This window comes from Mus caroli, chromosome 1 (assembly GCF_900094665.2).
Source record: "Mus caroli chromosome 1, CAROLI_EIJ_v1.1, whole genome shotgun sequence".
Lineage (NCBI taxonomy): Eukaryota > Metazoa > Chordata > Mammalia > Rodentia > Muridae > Mus > Mus caroli.
The window spans coordinates 171,498,371-171,519,505 of NC_034570.1; the positions used below are offsets into that span (position 1 = coordinate 171,498,371).

The 21,135-nt window shown below is 42.7% G+C and overlaps 1 protein-coding gene across 4 annotated transcripts in view; it reads left to right on the forward strand.

Annotated features, from left to right (window-relative positions):
* Positions 1 to 21,135, forward strand: part of Dnah14 (dynein axonemal heavy chain 14) — a 242,827-nt gene that overhangs the window by 49,677 nt on the left and 172,015 nt on the right. For all 4 annotated transcript variants that reach the window (XM_021185047.2, XM_029480568.1, XM_029480569.1 and 1 more), the window contains exons 16-27: positions 121 to 293; positions 1,012 to 1,356; positions 5,012 to 5,353; positions 6,243 to 6,612; positions 6,732 to 6,922; positions 9,870 to 10,115; positions 11,792 to 11,913; positions 15,148 to 15,319; positions 18,227 to 18,331; positions 18,421 to 18,539; positions 19,322 to 19,396; positions 20,533 to 20,620. In XM_021185047.2, the coding sequence (XP_021040706.1) occupies positions 121 to 293; positions 1,012 to 1,356; positions 5,012 to 5,353; positions 6,243 to 6,612; positions 6,732 to 6,922; positions 9,870 to 10,115; positions 11,792 to 11,913; positions 15,148 to 15,319; positions 18,227 to 18,331; positions 18,421 to 18,539; positions 19,322 to 19,396; positions 20,533 to 20,620 (2,348 nt within the window). The remainder of the gene's footprint in view (positions 1 to 120; positions 294 to 1,011; positions 1,357 to 5,011; positions 5,354 to 6,242; positions 6,613 to 6,731; positions 6,923 to 9,869; positions 10,116 to 11,791; positions 11,914 to 15,147; positions 15,320 to 18,226; positions 18,332 to 18,420; positions 18,540 to 19,321; positions 19,397 to 20,532; positions 20,621 to 21,135) is intronic.

Sequence of the window (21,135 nt, forward strand, 5' to 3'; positions counted from 1 at the left end):
ATACAGAATAGTGTCTGCTCATTAAGTCACTCAGCGTCAGCTTTTAACAGGCCTAGATGCTATGGCTGATTTTTAAAGTGTTGCATCTGAAAATCCTAACTGTTCAATGTCCTGTTCCAGCCACAATCATCCCTTTTCACCAAGATCCTCGCCTGTCTATCCTTGTTGATTTGGTTTCAGTTCCGGATTTATCTAATGAGACAAAAACAAAAAGTGTAGTCAAATATAAGAAGCAGACCCGATGGCCGGATTTCTATGTCCTCTTTGACACAGACACTGACTACCAGAACAAAGTAAGTTTCGAGATCGGACATCTCGGAAGTGGCTGGTAAGGGAACAGAACCCTAGTGCAATTACTGCATGAACGTGATGCATGGAAACCTTCAGAGCATCCTAGCATCGTTCCAGTTTGTCTCTCCTGTGGTCTCTGGGCTCCACTTACCACGGTTTTCACGTTTCCACTGTGGAAATGAGTTTTCTTCCCTGCGGTTCTTTTATGACTTTGGTTTGCCAAGATGTTGGTTTGCCATTTGCCAGCCCTTCCCTAACCACTTAAATGCATTTTTTTGTTGTTGTTGTCCAAATTCACAGTAGAATATAACTATCTCAGCTTGTGTCCGAACTCTGTCCTAACCAGATAAACTACATCTTAGGAACTAAGTGAAATCAGAAATACACAGGCCCAGCCTGCTCTGGGACTGTGTGAGGAGAAAGTCGGACAACAGGCAGTGAGCTAGATGGTTGGTCTCTCTAGGACATAGTTCAAAATAATACCTTGATTACAAATTAAATATCTGAGTAACCTTTGCATGAAAGTCATGTTATCTATGTTTCTTAGTCTTGTTTCCAACATATGGCAATATTTAATTCCAGTTCTAAGCAGAATGAATTGTACAAAGACCATCATTTGACAGTAACCACCAGCTTGCCCAACAATGCAAATAAAAGCTTTTAGTAAGGCTTCTATTTCCAGGTGGAACATGCTCACCATCTTGACATTTTCATTCACAGATTGTGACTCTGCTGACTATTATTGGTAATTCAGTGGGCTTGGTTAGCGACTACAGCTGCAGGTTTCTGAAATATTGTTACATAGTAGAGAAGGCCAAAGTCATGACTACAAAACTGCCATTCATGACGAACTTAACATCCATTGAGTTTAAAAGTATAATACATAAATTCAGAAGCTACCTAAAGCAGATCGTGACCATGACTATTGAGATGCGTATTGGAATTTTTTGTGTGAAAAGCCTGGATTATCAATTAGCATGCTTACCATATATTGATGGCATCATACAAATGAGCTGCAACCTGTTAAAATGCACCATTGAGGAAAAAAGTGCAAATCTATTAGAAGTAAGTCTTTATATTTTCCCTCTTTTTTTGTTGAATTAATTATTAATGAATCCCAGCTCGGGGTCACTTCCCGCCTCAAACATTTATATTCCCAAGTGAGACACACATACACAGCCTTTATATTTTTATATGCCTTAAGCAGCACAATAGCTGGCCTCCATGCTGCGAGAAGCTGCCCCAACCTGCAGGGCTTGTTTAAACAACAGGGTTCTCAAGGGAAGGGAGCTACAACAACAAATTTTGGGATTAGAAGACACAAAAGAAGGACGCAAGACAAAAATTCTGTTCAAGCCTCATTTGCTCAGGGGAGATGGGGGGCTTTTTAAAGCTGAAAACCGCAAACAGAATTTGCTCAGGTACACAGGTCAAACCACAGTGCTAGGTAACACGCGAAGGTCAAAGGAATGTCGCCATTGTAAAAGGTCCAGAAAGAAGCGCCCTCATTGTACAGGGAAAGGAACATTGTAAATGTCCTGAGTCAATTACAAAACGGAAGCAAGATAGTGGAAGAAGCAAAAGAGTGTTAGATAATGGCCCTGGGACAAGATTCCAGAGGCTTCCGGGGGACCTCAACAAGAACCTCCTCTGCCAGTAATTCCTAGTTACCACTTATTAATTCTTATGTTCCATCTTGGTTACTCTTCACTCCAATTAGCCATCTGGGCGCTCTCCTTGCTTCTCTACCCCACGGTAGACTCTGTCTCTCCTCTCCCCACACTCTCCTAAACCATCTCCCCTTCCTCTCCTCCCATCCCAAGCCCAGGAAATGCTATCGCCTCTGTCTGTCCTCCCCAGCTCTGAGCTGCTGCCTTCTTTATTTACCAATCAGAACTAACTGAGGGCAGGTTCCCAGAAGCTACGTGCAGACCCGCTCATGCAAACAGTTTTTTGGGGGAGCATAGTTAGCATTCATAATACAAGCAGCTACACCTTTTCATAAGAAAATTTCAGATTAGACTATTACTTGATGATATACAATCAAAAATACATATAAGTATTATCCTCAGAAAATCCCAAAGTATTATGATTACATTTGTTTTTAGTCTTTATCTGTGTATAAGTGCATTTCTGTATGTGAATGTGACACATACATTTGCCATGACATGTGGAGGTCAAAAGGCAAACTTCAGGAGTTGTTTGACACAGTGTCTCTTGTTTGTATCACATAAACCAGGCTAGAGGACCTTGGGCTTCCAGAAATTCTTCTCCACTTGATTTGGCTGTAGGACCCCTGGAATTATAGATATGCATGCTCTTGTGTAGTTTATGGAGATGCAAACTTTGGTCCTCACACTTGCAAGTACTTTACCCAACTCAGCCCCTCCTCGGCACTTACATGTGTGTTTTTATTAAATATCACTTCCTTTAGAACTTTCTGTGACTACGTGGAAGACTGCACCCCATGTCACTGCCTCTCTCTCTCTCTCTCTCTCTCTCTCTCTCTCTCTCTCTCTCTCCTCTCTCTCTCTCTTTTGTCTTTATAACGCACATCATTGTCTGACATCATTGTTCCCCATAGACTCACTATGCTATGGCTTGTCTGCTTTGTAGAACAAATATGGATCCCAGTATACTAGCTGTTGCCTGTACCAGCATCCTCCCATAGTACCCAAGACAGATTTCAAGACCAGAGTTTATGATAACAGCTATCTTTTCTTTTTTCTTTATCCGGCCAGACTACCAATACTTCTTAAACCCAAAGTTACAAGCTAGCCATCGACTGTGCCTCTGCAGTGTAACCGTGAGAGGATAGCATCATTCTCACACATACCAAGACTAATGTTGCATAAAACCTTATCCAAACTAGCGAACAGAGCTTGAGTGGACCAGGAATAATTTTCAAGAAAGATGTTAATTACAAAAGGAGAAGTGCCAGTGACGTGGAAGCAGAGTTGACAGGCAGGATATTGCAGGCAAGAGTTAATGTAGCTAGGATTCAGTTGCATATGACTCCCATGTGCAACAACAACAGCAACAAATGCAACAGCAATAACAGCAGCAGCAGCAGCAGCAACAACAACAACAGAGCTGTTGCCTACACAAGTTAGAACTAATTTCTCTTGTGGGAAGTAGTAGTGCCCACATAGTGACTTGTAGCAGGGACGGTAGGGCCACCTATATATAAACACCAGGGGCCATGTAGCCACAAAAACCATCTACATGAGTACCTAATTTAGGACTGCCTGAGAGACCAAGGATTGGTGGTACCAGACAACGTCAGCCAATCAGGAATTGCTGTTTAGAAGAGATGCTTTCTTGGGACCAATGGGGCTCAGATGGAGGGTATTAAAGGAGCTTGCAGCAGTGCTCAGATGAGCTTGCTGTGGCATTTCCTACCTGCTCCCAGAGTCTGTGTCGTTGACTCTGTGCCACCTCACCTCCAACCCCCAAGAGTAGGTAGGGCCCAGCAGCGAGTAGTCCAGGGCACAGGCATCAGTCACTGGGAATACTGGCTGCTTTGAGCTCACAGTGTGCCTTTCCCTAAGCATCTCTAATGTCACATCCTGTCTACAGCAGGGCAGAAGAAGGCAGCATGCCCATTATGGGTCTAGGAAGCTAGGCAATGCAATGCATCAGTAGAGTTATCTTTTAAGAGCCTCCTCTTACCATCTTTTATTTTAAGTTATATTCATTCATTTTCCCCCAAATAATGTTTTTATTAATTCCTTGAGAATTTCACACAATGTATTTGATACTTTTCACCCCCTTCCCCAAGTTCTCCCAGATATCCACCCCACATCCCTACTCCACAAATTTATATTTTCCCCTCCCCTCCCCCTCTTAAATCCATCAAGGTCTCGTCTGCTTTGCCCAGCTACTCTTGGGAATTAGAGCCTACTCTGGATGAAACCATTAAAGAAAACCTACTTTCCCTCTTCCAAAAGCTAACAAATGCTGGTAGCTTCCTAGCTAGGGGTGGGACTTCCTGCCTGCCTACCTCCCTTCTCCGTGCTGAGGTGTCCCTAGGCTTGGCCTTGTACAGGCCTGTGCATTCTGTTACAGCCCCTGTGTGATGTAAATGCACCAGCTCTGCTGTGTCCAGAAAACACTGTTTCTCTGAAGTCACCCACTAGCCCTGCCCCCTCTCCTCTAAAACTCCAAGCTTTGAGGAAAGGACTGTGATGGGTGTCCCACATAGTGATCAGCATTCCACAGTCCCTCGTGCTTTCCACCATGACCCCTTGTGGATCTCGGTGTTAATTGCCATCTATTGTAAGGAGAGCTTTCTCTGATGGTCACTGAATTGCAGTTCTGTAACTTAGCACATACCTAATCTTAGACTAATCTGAGACTTGGTTCCTTGTATGCAAAGTAGAGAAAATAACACCTAATCAGCAAACACAATCAGAGGACCCACTGACTGGAGAATCTATTGTATAAACGGTCAGAGTGGCCATTCCAGCCTTAAGTATTGTGCATGCCTTATAACACGTATGTTACACATGAAATCTACTCAAGCACTGTGAGATCACAGTAGAAGGACTGGATCGTGCCTGCCTGCTTCATACTTAGGATCATGTCCAATTTGTATAGCACTGTACATCCAAGTGTATGACATTGCACTTGTAGACGTCAGCCTTCTGAAATGAAAAGAGTGGTTTCCCAAAATAATGAAAACATTGCGTACTTACCACTAGTGTGCTAATCCTTGCAGACTGTAGACTTGTTGCTGCGCCAACTGGACACTGAGCCGGTGGAAGTGGAAGAATTTGTGAAGCATTTGAATTTTTTGGATGACATTTTCTCGAGCTTGACTGAAATAGAAAAGGATTTCTGCACAATTTCTGAGCTGTATTCCATTGTGAGGCATTACCAGATCGATGTGTCGGAAGAGCAGATCGCCATCTACAAAATCATCTTCATGAAGTTCAATCAACTAAAAACATCCATGAAGTTCGTCGCCACAAATAGAGAAGCCAGTCTCACTAAATTCAGGAACAGTTTGGAAGCATATATTGTCAGCCTACGAGTGGATGTCAGTAACTTAAAAGATAAGGTAAGTGCTTTTTTTAATTTTTTTACTATTTTTATAGTTATTTTTATATTTTTAAATTTTTATCTTAGTCTCATGTAATACTGTGCTTTTATATATTCATTTTCTATGGAATCATAGCTAAATTATGTAATCCAAATGTACTTACCCTGTGTGGTGCTATGAATGAGAAGTGTCTTCCATTTGAGCCCTTGTCCCCAGTTGGTAACACTGTTTGGTTACTAAGGTGTGGCCACACTGGAGGAGGTCCATCCTGAGGGTGGGCTCTCAGAGTAAATGCCTCACAGACCCCTGCTTTGCCCTCTCTGCCTCCTGTCTGCGCTTGAGGGAGTGAGCAGCGCTCAGCTTTCTGCTCTGGCTGCCCTGCCTGATACTTTAGTCATCACTCCCTGCTGTGGCGGGTTTTTAATCACCCTGGAACTGTAAACTGGAATAAACTCTTCTTTCTATAAGCTGCCTTGGTCACAGCATTTTATCACAGCATCAGAAAAGAAGCTAAGATATCATGAGATTCACAAATAGAATTTTGATGATTTGTGAAGTCGAATGGGACATAAGATCACATATGTCCTTTTTAGTAATTCTACCAGGAATTTAGCATTTTCTCATCTCTGAATATGATGAACAGGGCAGCAAAGTTCTTCAACAACTCCATAAAATGGTGGACACACATGAGAGAGAGTGTGCACATGCACAAACACACACACATACACACACACACACACACACACACACACACAGTTTTCCTAAAATAGTTCTAGGCATTTGAGTAAAATGGTAATATTCACTTTTCATTCACTTTGTCGTGAAAAAGTGGGTTCTTTACTAAAGATGTTGCCAGTAAAACAAGTTTGTATTCTGAATAATCTGGCTTCTTCCCTGATGGTTTTAGATAAGAAGTCCAATCCTGCTGTCCGCCAGTACTCCAATACCAAGAGCCAAGGAAATCGTGCAGTCTCTCACAGCAGAAGCTGAAAGCTTGACTCTAAAAGTGAAAACCTACTCAAACTACCAGAACTACTATGATCAAGCCTATTTCCATATGAATGCTATCAACATGGACGAGATGAGTCACATAGTGTTGTCAGAAATCTCCGAAATTGAGTGTGACCTGATGCTGAGGAAATTATTATGGGAAGCGCAAGAAGAGTGGGGGACATATTTCTGGGAATGGAGGAACTGTACTCTCCAAAGCATTGATATCGATTTAGTGAAGAACAATGTCTCCAAGTGGCTGCATATAATCATTGTACTGGAAAAAGGTAATGTGTGCTTCTCCGGGCTTCCTACCCACCAGAGGCAAGGCACTCTCGCTGCCTGAGATTGTCGGGGTAAAAAATGAGAACAAAGTGTAAGTCTACACACTTTCTGGTATTTACAGGCTTACCTAAGAACGATATGGTAGCCCTGCTCAAACAGTCGGTGTTAGACTTCAGACAAGAGCTGCCAATCATCACAGCCCTGGGAAACGCCTGCCTCAAAGCACGACACTGGGAGGCTCTGCAGGGCATCACTGGCAGGTCAACGGCTCTCAATAGAAACCTCTCCATAGAGAAGCTTCTGGCTCTCAAGGTAAACACAGGCAGGTGACAAGAACACACTGAATCACGAGGGGCTGGCTGTAATTATGGGCACGGAGACCTACCATGAACATAAACTAGAAAGCAGGGCAGTTGGCCAAGTGCTTGGGCCACTGGGGAGTCAGAGATGTCACTTGCAGTGGGGAAGGGAGCAAGCTTTCATTTTTACCTTCATTACTGAAGGGAGAGAGCAATTACACTCTTTTTATGCGACAAACATCATTCTTTAACAGGCTTATTCTTATAGAAATGGCATTTTATAGGAATAGAAATATCAAGTGCCTGTAGTTCATTTTATACACAGTGAAAATGTATTTACAAATCCATTAGGATAGCCTTACCAATAATGACATTTTGTTTGAAGTGCCAAATCAGTCACAGTTGGATTCCCCACAAAACTCTGTTATATAGAGCTGTGGAGGTGACCTAGTTTGTAGAGAGCTGGTCTAGCCTTCTGGTCCCTGGGTTCTAGTCCTAGGACTGCGCATGCGCACGCCTGTACTCTCTCAGCACTCTGGAAGTAGAGGCAGGAGGGTCAGAAGTTTGAGGTCACCCTTGACTACATAGCCTACTTGAGGCCAGCCTGGTCTGTATGAAATCCTGTCTCAAAAAGATAACAAAGCAATGAGAAGCTATACTATGTAAAACGGGTTTACTTTGCTAGCCTGTAAGAACTCCCATTTATGTTTAATTTTTGGTAATCTCAAGCCAGCATATTATAACCATAATTCTGTCATAAGGAGGAATATGGGAAATACTTTGAAGGAATTTTAGAGGTTTTCAACTCCGACTGTTTGAAGTCTCTCAGTCCCCCTCCTGAACTCCCAGTGCATCTGGTCATACTCCTGTTCAGGTTTCCATTCGTTTGCTCAAGCTCTGTTCAATAAACTCACATGCCTTTTATTATCCACCTCCAAAATTCTCCTCTCCTCCTGCCCTCCCCTGGCTCAGTAATTGGCAGCTCTGTTCTTTCAGCTCCTTCTTTGAAATAACATTTGCATTCTCCTGGTCACCTGGTCTGCATACATTTCCTGGCTTGCTCCAGCCCCTCCTAAGTGGATCTCTGCACTACAGAGCACTTCATCGGAGATGAGGGTCAGCGATCACAGCTGAGTTCATTCGAACTAACTTGCTGAAAATCTAGGACACCTCCAGTGTTTTAATTGCCGTGTCTTGGATAATTGGAACTACTCATGCATAAGTCAGGTTAAGGCATTACAGGTGGCCAGCTGGTGGCCTGCTTGAGACAGTGTCCTGTGGCCCCCCCAATGAAATGCCTCTAAGCCATCCTTGACTTAGTAATATGATGGGTAGTTTAAAAAGGACGTCTGCTACAGATTTTAGAGGGTCCAAATTAGTGAACATGAAGAGAAGTGAGTAAGGTTTGCGGATGATGACGTGGCCCACAGCCCAGGGCCAGAGCATCGCACTTCTCTCTAAGTTTTAATGGCAGAGCTAGGGAGAAGACAACCTCGTGGCAAACCCCAGTGAACTCCTGAGAGGTCCTAGTAAGGGAGGATTGGTCAGCCTATGTAAGTTTACAAAAACCTACACTTCCTGTACTCGGCCAGGAGATGAGAGTCATGCTGAAAGATTTTGTGGGATGTCTTAAACCTAATGAATGCAGCCACCTGCTTGTAAGGTTATATAGAATGTTATGCAGTTATATAGAATGTTATGCAGTATATGGCAAGGTTCTGTCTGAGAAGTACAAGCCTATTGTGTGAAAAGCATGCCATAAATTAGAAGAAAAAAAAAAAAAGCTGTCCTGCCATAGCCGATCATTTGTTTGCACTTTTGAGCCTTTGTGCTCTAAGGTAACAAGAGATAATTCATTAAAGGCACTGACGTCCTTCTAAAACTGCCACAGTATCACCGAAGACTCACCTCTCTGTCCCTTAAGCTTTGATCATAAAGACTTGACGGGACTAGATTCACATGGCTCAAGTTTTGCCTTACACATGTCTGTGTCTGGATTTTATTTTTAACCATCTCAAGTAGATTGGGCAGGAAAGGTTATCTTTAGCATAAAACTTTTAGATAGCTCTATGGCTTTTTAGTCTATGTTAGCTGAATAATAGATGTTCAAAAGCAAGCTTCTTTCTCAGTGCTGTTGGCTCAGTCCATAAGGACTCCTAGTCAGTTCCAGCCCCGAATGCCATCGTCAGTAATGCATAACAGATGCGAACATCAGTCATTTTCTGGTTCCTGGTCCCCACTGTGACCCGTTAGCAAAACCTAGAGCTTAAGCCTCATTCTCGGCCCTGTAGGGGTTATGTATAGGAGTAGTGGTAGATTCAGCTTTCTAACAAGAGATAAGAACAGTAACCCCAGAGAGATGATCCTAAAGGAAGAAGAGACTGAGAAGTTGTCTGAATCCCTTCTAGTCCGGTGAGTGAATCGAACGATTTTCTGTCAAGAGTTTAAGGGAACTTGAAGTCACTATACATGGGAGGAAGGCCTATCTATCTCACTAATGCATTAAAAAAAACAAAGCAAAACAAAACACCCTTAGTCCTAGGGAAAGCAAAAGAAGCTATAGAACTCTGAGTCCTCCAGGTTGCTCTCTTGAGTCAATACTCTACTGCTATAAGAATCACTGTAGAAAGAAAAAGCTCACTTCAAAGTAGCAAAGACAGGGATTAGTGCAGAGGAAAGGAAGTCGAAGGGAATGGCGTTGTCTGCACATATTCGAGGCACACACAAACTCTTCACCCTGCCTGGGACAAGAGGAAAAGGACACTCGGGTTGAGCAGGAAGCATGTGAAATGGCTGGAGTGGCCAACAGAGTTCTGTCACCACAGGGACCCTGGAGTTAACTTCCCCAGCATCAGGTCTTCAGTTCCTTGCACTTTTCAAGAGATGGGTTTAAGTGTTCCATTTTAGATGCCTTGGGAAGTATTTGCTCCCTTGGATAGTAAGTAATCTCTTCATTTCAGCTGTTTCCATATGAACGGAAAATAAATGAAATATCAATCTCGGCAACTAACGAAGCTGCTCTTGAAAAAATGCTGTTTAAAATCATCGATCTCTGGAACACGACTCCCTTGCACCTGGTCCCTCATCACACAGAGGGCCGCTCCATCCTCATCATCTCCTCCACTGACGACCTGATTGCCCAGCTGGAAGACTCCCAGGCCATCCTTGCATCAATCAAAGGCTCGTCCTACCTCAGGCCAATTAAGGTAACCGCTGTGGGCAAAGCCCTGGGAGTATTTTCATTTTCCTCAGTCCATCAGTTCAACTTTTCTTTTTGCAAACTCATATTAGATTCTCAATTATATGAATCTTTAATATGTTTACAGAGAAGATAGAATATTTAATAGTGTGAACACTAAAAATAATTTTATAGAAGTACTTATTATTTATGAGGAAACATCAAAATTTAATTTGGATGGGTAAGATAAATTTAGATGAGATAGAAAAATACTCCCACAAAATACGCATCTACCAGTTTCTTGTAACTCATAGCTGGTAGCCCTGAATCTAATAACTTATATAAAATAAAATTTTAAACTTAATAAACTTAATCAGATATGTGCTGATAGACTATTCAATAAAAGTTTAATGTAGTGGGTATACAGATGTGTACCTCTATCTGAATAGATAGAGAGAGTCATAGAAAGGAATGTGCTCAACAAATAGCATTCATATTATTTGTACATAGGAAACACATTTACGGGACAGTGTCATTCAGATGGGCCTTAAAGAGAAAAGCATGGATTACAAGGAGAGAGTGGATTATATTGTCAAACAACATAAAATAAAACAGAAACCATACTCAACCTAAAACGAGATCTAAGAAATATAATTTAACATTTTTTTTTAACTTTAGAAATTGGCAGCAAGAACAAAGTTACCTATTTGACCTGGTTGTGGTTAGATAAAGCCTTGTGAGAATGCATGGTGCACTAAATGCCTTTATTAAAATAAAAATTGGAAGTTGCAAATTAGGCCTTTAGTTCTGGCACTTGCAGAAATAGAAGCAGTTCAGTCTCTGCGAGTTCAAAGCCATAGCTACCCAGCCATAGCTACCCAGCCATAGCTACCCAGCTTGCTCCAGGTCACTAAGGGCTACATAATAAGACCCTTTCTTTAAAAGCAGCCAACCAATCAGTCGAGCAATGTCATTTATACTCTACTTTATCGGTTATACTTTAATACAATATGGAAGCAAGTACAAAGTAATGCAGAATGCTGGCCAATGCTAAAAGACAAGTATGTGTGAGTTCAAAGCAAGCCTCTCTGGGGATCAGTGGGGATGAGCTTATCTGCTGGTTTGTAAATAAGCAATGTATTTATTATCAATTTTTAACCAGTTTCTCACTAGTTTTAGAAATGTAATAGTTAGACAAAAGATCTAGACTATGGAATTTTCCAAATGAAGCCCACTAGGCAGGATGGTGGTACCCATCTTTAACCCTGGTCTCCTGAAGCAGAGATAGGCAGACTCTGAGAGATTTTATGTGCACATGTATACATATACATATGTATACACATGGCAGGCTTGACATAGGGGTTAGAACAGTGTGCCTACCAAACACCTGGTTATTGTTCCATGGCAGAAATTGTTCAGTGGCTCACTCATGTTAATGTTATAATCTGTGCGTGTTACATATGTTAATTTTTAGGTATAAGTGCAAGTTTTACAAAAAAAAGATTTGCCTATCATGTAACCTAGGAGAAAATTGGATGAGTGGGACATCTGAGAACTGGGCAGAGCCAGCTCTGTCCTCATTTGTGTGACTCCTTATCGGGAGTTTTGTGTCAGTTGCCTCGCATCAGTTTCTATTATGTAATTGTTAGGGAGTCACTTCATGTACTGTAATTGTTACATGTGGATTTTTTCCCTCTTTTGTAGCAACTTGTGATTAAATGGAATCAAAACTTAACCCTCTTCTCTCAGACCATTGACGAATGGGTGACCTGTCAAAGGACTTGGCTTTCTCTTGAACCAATCTTTCAGTCTTTAGAAATACAAAAGTAAGAAAAAAAATATATACATATGGTTTTTTTTAAATGAGGAATTTAACTCCTATAATCTTCCAGAAATGATTATCCTCAATGAATGAACATCAGCTGTGGTTTGTTTAAATGTGAAACATCTCCTATTGGTCATGTGTTTGAATATTTGATCCTAAGCGATTTGTGTTATGTAGGAAGACTGGGGAACCTTTAGGCGATATGGAGCCTTACAGGAGGAAATGGATCATTGAGTGTAAGCACTGACGCTGTGTAGCCTGTGGAGCATCCTATTTGTTCTCGGCTTCCTGACTGTGGCTACTGTGCAAGCATCTGGCCTCCTCCTCCAGCTGTCGTGCCTTCCTATCCTGGTGGAATACAGCACACCAACACATGCACACGCACACACACACACACACACACAAACAAACTGTTGGCCAAAGGAAACCCCTCCTTCCTTAATTGGTTTTAGTCACACATTTTGTTCCAGCAATAGGAAAGTGACCAGAGCACCATAGACACCCCAAGAATGGCTCCGCTAGACCACTAGATTATAACATTAACATGAGTGAGCCACTGAACAATTTCTGTCATGGAACAATAACCAGGTGTTTGGTAGGCACACTGTTCTAACCCCTATGTCAAGCCTGCCATGTGTATACATATGTATATGTATACATATTTTCTCATATGAGAATATTTTCTCATTCATAGATCACTCAAGAATCATCTTACACTTGAAAACTTAATTCCCTTAATTGCTAATGTAAAACTATTTTAAAAAAAAAAACCTCAGCTGCATCAGAACATTACAGTCCTCAAGCCATAATGTTATGTGTCTCTTTAGCTCTGGAAGATGAGTCTGGTTTGGATGTGAAAAAGAAAGCTGCATTTTAGTGGCATCCATAGGTGAGAATAGCTCACTTTGCACCAGATAGAATAGAGGGGCTTGGCACTGGGTAAACATTCCGTTTCCCCGCTTCATTAAACAGCACGCAGATTAATTGGCTTCGAGCTTCTTAAGGTGCTTAGAATACTCACATGGAGACAACTGAGCTATGCAGGCAGAATGTAGAGGACTGAGAGTAAATCCCAGACGCCACTCTGAAGCAAGTAGGGATGGCATATGCAGTTGGAACGCCTGTTGAGTTGTTGGAAACCACGGTCAGGTTAATCACTCTGAACTTTATTTTAGGAACAAAGGCGAACTTTCAGAAGTTACAGGTGAGAACTGTTTAAGTGGACGTATAGCTTTATAGGGAACAAGACTGACCTTTGTTACACATCTATAGTTCTCATTGTATGGGTGCTTGGCACTACTGCTAACTCATAGTTATGGTTCGGAACTGTCCCGGTCAGTTGTTCTGAACCCCTCGAGGGTAAACCCACACCTAAGGAGTGGGCCCTTTATCGTTACCACAACGTGAACCTTTGAATTCAGACTTTAAAACTACTTCTTACTAAAGATGTTTTTTATCAATAAAGAAACAAGATGGTTGTTCTTTTACCAAATTAGCTAACGTAGGGAAGGAGTCTTTAGTTAGGAGACATTGAGGTGTCTTTACAGTATGTATAAGAAAAGAAAAAAATGGAATCAGTAATAAACCCGTAACAAATGAAGGACAAGGCCCAAAACCAGTGGAAGAGAACCAGAGATTCATCAAAGAGGGGAGTTCCAAAAAGAACTGGTGAGAGCCACGAATCCTTGGAGGGCTGCCTTAGAATCTTCCAGAGAGACAGGAAGGGTGCCTGGGCATGGGGGTTCAAGTGTCTTCCATGATATTTCTGCTGAGTTACAGAAGCACTTAGCACCATCACCCAGAAAGAAGAGCAAGATAATGGTGGAAGGTTCTCTGGAGAGTTTAACATATGCAGCCTTGAAGTACGGGGATAGCAAAAACGAAGGTCTCTTCCCTGGAGAGTTCTGAAGACAAAAATAACAAGTTAGACAGTGGTGACAGATGTTTCCAAACTGGGGCTTTCTACAAAGATCTTCAACCCATATATCAGTTAGCAACTCCCCCCCCCCAAAAAAAATAAAACCCTGAAGAGTGACACTTATAATTGGAGATTGAAAATTGGTTGTAGGAGATCAGCTGGAAAGAAGCAGGGAGTGGCACCGTAAGCGCCTGCTGAGGGGAAAGCTAGAGGTATCTCATAGATACCTACCATTCCAGCGGGCAGTCAAGAGGCAAAGCTGAATGGAAGACTTTACCAAGCCGTGGAGAATCTGAATCAGGCTGGGGCTAACTGGGTGGGAAGTTCAAGTGAGCAGAGAGAGTGAAAGACAGTACAGCTCTTGAAAATATCCCCTCACTCAACTCACCAGCAGTGGGAACAGACTCAGATATTAGTGGTTTGTGCAATGTATGGGCTTTGATTCTTTTTAGCTAATGGATGAAATAATGATTATTCTATAAAGGAAAAGTTCTATAAGGTGGGTGGCATTTGCCTTCATTTCCTTAACAGCTAAGATTGGGTAAACATCTACAGAGCCTGAATTTTTACTATAGACACTGGGATATATAGTCCTGCTTTTAGGCTGCATGTCTCCTCTGCCTTCACTTCAGAGTGTTGTCCCTTTAAATCCTAGATGCTAGGGCTTCCCCAGGCTTCCATTGCAGCTCCTTTTGTGTGTTAGCTTTCAGCTGTGACATAATATCCAGTTTAATCAGTGTGCAAATAAGAAAGGTTTCTTTTGGCTACATTTGGAAGGCCTCAACTCATGTTTGCTTGGCTGGTTGCTTTGGATATGTGGCAGGGCTGTATTTCACAGCAGGAGCAGGTGACAGGGGACTTCTTCCTCAGGGTGCCATGTCTAGGAACAGAGAGATGTGGGGGAGAGGCTGGAGTTTCCAGTATCTCCTCCAGGTCACCCCCTAGTGGCCTAAGTTCATCCTAGTAGGCCCATCTCCTAAATGTTCTACCTCTCTCCCCACAGTCTCTGGGGCCGGGGACACACTGGCTTTCAGGAGGAGTTCGAGATCCAGACTGTAGCATCTCTAAGGCACAGGCAGCTTTTATTTAATTTATATAGAATTTTTATATATCTACTTTCTGTTAAGTTAAATCTCGATAAATGATAATTGTATGTTTAATCTATCCTGTTTTTTTTTTTTCTTGGAATATATGCTGCTTATACAAAATAGAAATAAACTGCCCAATCAGGTAAAGCATATGGAGTTGTCTTATGAATTCAGCAGTATTATAGATATCGACCATAGCATGTATTCACGTTTAGTTTTGTTTTTAAAGACAGCTTGCAGCGGAAGCAAAACTCTTCTCCCAGGTGCTCGTCACGTGGAAAGAAATAATGTCTCGGGTACTGAACAAGCTCGACGCCCTACATATAACCATCAGCACGGGGATCATCAGCGTTCTGAAGAGTTGCAACAGCCATCTTGAGAGCATAAAGAAGAGTCTTGAAGTAAACTATGGCACCCAAGGGCAGCAGTACCCTGAGAACTGCAGAATCTTCCCAGAGGGCAGGCTTTCCTCTCTGCTGTCCTAGTCGGCGGCTGTTCTAATTCTTGTGGCCATTTTGGGGGCGGGGGGGGGGGTAATGGAAGTGCTATCAAAAGAAAACACAGGCAGATCAGTCAAATAACCCTCAAGCAAAGGACCGAGCCTTTCCATATGCCCACATTTCCTTTCCGCTTAAGCAAGCCTTATGCTGGATGAGGTGGTGCATTTGAAGTGCCAGAGCTGGCACAGACAGAGGACTTAATTCTTCACAAAGGGCAATGACTTTATTAGCCCTACCATTATTAAGATGATAAGTGCAGTTGGGGTATATGCCTTGAGATTTGTAAGCTGGCCAGAAAGGAATCCCTTGTCCATGGTTATCCCTCTCCGGTTTTCCACCACTCGTGGTCCATTCTGATTTAAAGATATTAAATAGGAAAGTCTAGAAATGATTGAAAGTCTTAAATTAGGAACTGTCTAGGAAGTGATGAAATGTCACCCCATCCTGTTCAGGATGCGACTCATGCCTCTGTTGGGCAGACCTCCCTTAGGCACGTGTCCTGCATAGTTAGCAGTCCATTGCTCCTCAGTTACCACATCAGCTGCCCCAGTCTCACAGTGCTGTCTCCTAGGAAGGTGAAAGGTTCCTAGCTCCCCAGAGTTCCAGGCTCACAGATAAGTGTGGCTTCTGTATGTGGGTCTTGCTGGAGAGTTGTCCCAGCTAAAGAGCAAGTGCTTTTTGTATCAAATAGCCCAGAAGCATCATGGGTAAAGAGGAGTGGTAAGCTGAAACTTCGGCAGTTTCGATATTAAGGAGCAGGATACAGAGTAAAGGAAAAATACAAGGTCACTTAGGGTCGGAACAAAAGTGAAATCACCCAAGTCAAAATTGGGCTTTGGAAGTACCGACCTGCTCCCAAAAGATTCCGTAGGGACCTCATGGCAGCATGAGAGGAGACTGCAAGATAAGTTTCTACCATTTATAGACCTTGAGTCTATAAATGGTCTTTTCCAAACTTCTGAGAAGGTGGGCAGATATGGGCAGCAGCTAGGAGATAGCTGAAGAGGTGTACTGTGTCCTTAATGAGAGACATGTCACTGAAGGCAGAGGACTTCTCTAAGAGAGACTGAAACAGGATGGGGCCTGAGGATGAAGAAAAGGACATCTTAGGTCAGCTTATGATGACAGCCCTGCCTGTCACTGTAACAAAAGATGAGACTGGAAAGATGGGATGAGATGTGGTGAGCTAAGTGGAGTAGAATTTGGGATTGTCTGGAATAATGTGTTTCCTATGGGGGTGATTTCTCATGCAGGGAACAGATAGGAAAAAAAAGCAGCAAGCATGTGAGGTATATGTATGGCATGGCATGTGTGGTGCATGTGTGGTGCATGTGTGGCATGGCATGTGTGATATATTTATGGCAGGACATCGTGTAGTATGTGTGTGGCATGGCATGTGTGGTATGTGTATGGCAGGGCAGGTATGGCATATGTATGCCAGGGCATGTGTGGTGTATGTGTGGCATAGTATGTGTGGTATATGTATGGCATGGCATGTGTGGTTCATGTGTGGTGCATGTGTGGCAGGGCAGGTGTGGTGTATGTATGGCAGGGCATGTGTGGTTCATGTGCAGCATGGCATGTGTGGCATATGTGTGGTGTGGCATGTGTGGTATATGTGTGGCAGGGCGTGTGTGGTGCATGTATGGCAGGGAATGTGTGGTGCATGTGTGGTGCATGTGTGGCAGGGCAGGTGTGGTACATGTGCAGCATGGCATGTGTGGCATAGCATGTGTGATATATGTGTGGCGTGGCACGTGTGGTATATGTGTGGCGTGGCATGTGTGTGTGTGGTATGGCATCTGTGGTGTATGTGTGGTGTATGTGTGGCATGGCAGGTGTGGCAGGCCATGTGTGGTGTATGTGTGGTATGGCATGTGTGGTGTATGTGTAGCAGGGCAGGTGTGGTGTATGTGTGGTAGAGCATGTATGATGCATGTGTGGCAGGGCATGTGTGGTGCATGTGTGGCAGGGCATGTGTGGTGCATGTGTGGCAGGGCATTTGTGGTGCATGTGTGGCAGGGCATGTGTGGTATATGTGTGGCAGGGCATGTGTGGTGCATGTGTGGTGCATGTATGGCAGGGCATTTGTGATATATGTGTGGTATGGCATGTGTGGTTTATGTGTGGCACAGCAGGAGTGGTGTATGTATGACAGGACATATGTGGTATATGTGTGGCAGGGTATGTGTGGTGTATGTCTGGCATGGCATGTGTGGTATATTTTTGGCAGGGCATATGTGGTGTATGTGTGGCATGGCTTGTGTGGTACATGTGTGGCATGGCATGTGTGGTGCATGTGTGGCAGGGCATGTGTGGTGCATCTGTGGCAGGGCACGTGTGGTATATTTATGGCAGGACATTATGTAGTATGTGTGGCGTGGCATGTGTGGTATGTATATAGCAGGGCAGGTATGGCATATGTATGCCAGGGCATGTGTAGTGTATGTGTGGCATGGTATGTGTGGTACATGTGTGGCAGGGCAGGTGTGGCAGGGCAGGTGTGGCAGGGCAGGTGTGGTGCATGTGTGGCATGGTATGTGTGGTATATTGTGGCAGGGCATGTGTGGTGCACAAGTAGCACAGCCGAGCTCTGGCCTGGTTGTTCCCTTGCTGCTAGGTCACTTCTGTGTCATTTCCCTTTATTACACTTTTGCCTTACTAAGAAGTACTTTAGCTTTCATGGAGCATAGATTATAACTTTGGCTGGAACTAGTCTTCACACTGCACCTTTAATTCTGTAGGTCAGGTAAGGATGTGATTCCTAAGACGTGCGTTCTTAGCTGTCTTTCTTTTGGCTTTGGACAGGAATACCTTGAACTTAAAAGAATGAGTTTCCCGCGATTTTTCTTCCTCAGCAACGATGAACTTCTTGATATTCTAGCTAACAGCAAAAATCCCGAATCCGTGCAGGTAACGGCGTTGCTCCTCTCCTGTGAGGTATTACCTCCGCACTCTGTCAGGACATGCTGTGTGACTAACGCGTGTGTTCTGCTTTGCAGCCTCATCTTGTGAAATGTTTTGAAAACATCAGACGCATCCTACTGTGGAAACAGGACGTCGGCCCTCCCTCAGTGAAGATGCTCATCTCTGCCGAAGGGGAAGGCCTGGTGATGCCCAAGTAGGAGGAACTCTGCAACCAAATGCTTACACTGTAGGGCCTCTGTCCTGACCTCCCTGCTTTGAAATCTCAACATTCCATACAAATTTGCTAAGCAACCAGTTTCTTCAAAGATAACGTCCTTTTGTGAACATAGCCTCTCCCACCCCCTGCCTCACCTCGGTGGCTCTCGCTCACTTCTACTTTAATGTAAAGTTGAAACAAAAGAAAGCGCCCAACCCTCAGGCACTTTGTTCCACGAAAATCTGACTTTTCAGATGGACCGGACATTTGCTTTCTTGGGGATGTTGGCGTGTTCTGACCTGAATTTCCCTGTGGTGGGTTCGTAGGCGAATGCAACAAGGCCAGGCCTTCTGTCACACTGATCCTTGTAGCAGCCTCAGAAGGGCCTCTCCTCTCCAAGGCTTGGCTCCTGACACAGCTTTATTTATTGAGAGAAACAATGCTGTACCCAAGCCTTAAGTCCCAGGCCAATTTAGGTATTTAAAATAATCATGAAAAATCAAAACAAAACCAAAACCTTATAATACATCTCTCTTGCATTCATTTTATGTAGAAATTTTATGCTGATTTTTTGACAGAATTCCCTCAAGTTATGTATTTTTCTGCGTGTTTTTCCAAGCGAAAAATCAATAAAACCCAGAAAGCATAGTATTATATAGTCCTTAGCCCCACAAGTAATATATGTATAATGAGAATGTAATTTACAAGTTTCTCAAATAAATGAAATGTTGATATCTATAACATTATAGTAATTTTTATAACTTTTTAACAAATTATAGGAAAATCCGTGTAAGAGCTTCTGTAGAGCAGTGGATGGTAAATGTAGAGAAAAGCATGTTTGATGTGCTGAAGAAGTGAGTACCGTGTTTAAATCCTGAAAAAAAAAATATATATATAGTGTGCGAGTGTGCATGTGTGTATGCATGCATGCATGTATGTGTGTGTGTAAGTATGTAAGCCTTGCATAGCTAGCAATATAAGTGAAATATCCAGAGGAACATGCAGAGTGGACTTAATTAGAGTATGTCATGTAGGTAATAGAGAGACCGACTGTTTCTGAAGCGCAAATACCCCATGAAGACTGTGTGCATGGGCACTCGTTGGCACCAATACCAGCCAATACCTGAACTCAAGCCAGCTCCAGCCTGTTTGCAGAAGACCTCAGGCTCCCTCCTCTGTCCTTCCGTGCCACATTTACACACTCAGGTTGTTGACTCAGTGTAGACCTGGAGGTGAGAGGTGTCTGTCCTGGAGATAGAATGGGCCTTGAACACACTAGGCAACGGTTGGCAGACCGGCAGCCCTCCCTTAGTGTATTCAAGATTCTCCTTTTTGTACTTTAATCTGTTATTGCCATCCACTTACAGGGAAGAAAGCAACCCAGAGTATAAGCTTTTAAAGCGGATTGGACTAGAACAGTTCCATCCCATCTCTAAGTTTTTATTAAAAGCTTCTTTAAGACAGTTTATTTTGATCCCATGCTTTCCACTCCCAGGCCCTCTCAGCTCTCCTCCACCTCCCTCCCTCCCAACTCCACCTTCTCTCCTTTCTCTTTATGGAAAAGCTACTTTAAGATTTTGTTGTTGCTAACTTTCTGAGAACCAGCCCAAGGTTTCTAGAACACAGCTGATTGTTAGCAGTCACATGATATAACTATGAATGCACTGGCTTTCCCCTGCCTCTGTTTCTGTCTTGGGGTGATAGGTGAGCCAGAAAGATGCCCCTTGTAAAAATTATTTGTGAATATAGCATTTTCAGCTTCTTCTCCTTGATAATATTGTAATTCAAAGCTAATATCTGTCTCTTTTTAAGCTTGTATGTCTACTAACCCAGGTAGAAGGTTTACTGACAGGTAAAGACCATCTCAAAGAGTATGTATTATTCATAAACATGTGGTCAGATTAAAACACCAGTAGTGTTAATGTTTCCTCGTTAAATGGCATCATCACGGAGCCTTTATGGTTAACATAAATGTATTTTTGGCTTATAGATTTATAACTCAAGGAATTGAAGACTGGAAATACCATACTTTTTCCGACTGGGTCATGTCACATCCCGGGCAAGTGGTCATCACTGTGGTGAGTTCATGTTGCCTTGAGTCACGAAGAGAAGATTTGTTGTGCAGCGCTAGGAAAGTAAACATATGGAAAATGAGTTATTATGAAGGGTGCTGATACATCCTGGTTATTTTGAGATATATTTTAAAACAAGATGGATATATTTATAGATACACAAATGATATCATGAATACAGTAAAATTATTACAGAAATGGTATTCATTTTAGAATTCCTTCACCTTTTTAGAGTTTAAAAAAATTCAGATTATAATGTGAAATTAAGATAATCCATAAATTATTTTCTTAAAAGTATCAACTATATTATATTATAACACATTTTTTATTGTTACTGTTAAGTTACTCCAGACTTGGTAGCTTAAAACTATTAAATTTGTTACCTTAAAGATGTCCCTGCTGAGATCAAGGTGTCAGCAGGATTGTGTGGAGGAGGCTCTTGGAGGGAAAAAATCTCAATTCTGACCTCCACCAGTTCCTAGAGAGATGGTCACCAGAACCTCAGCTTGTTGGCTCTTCCT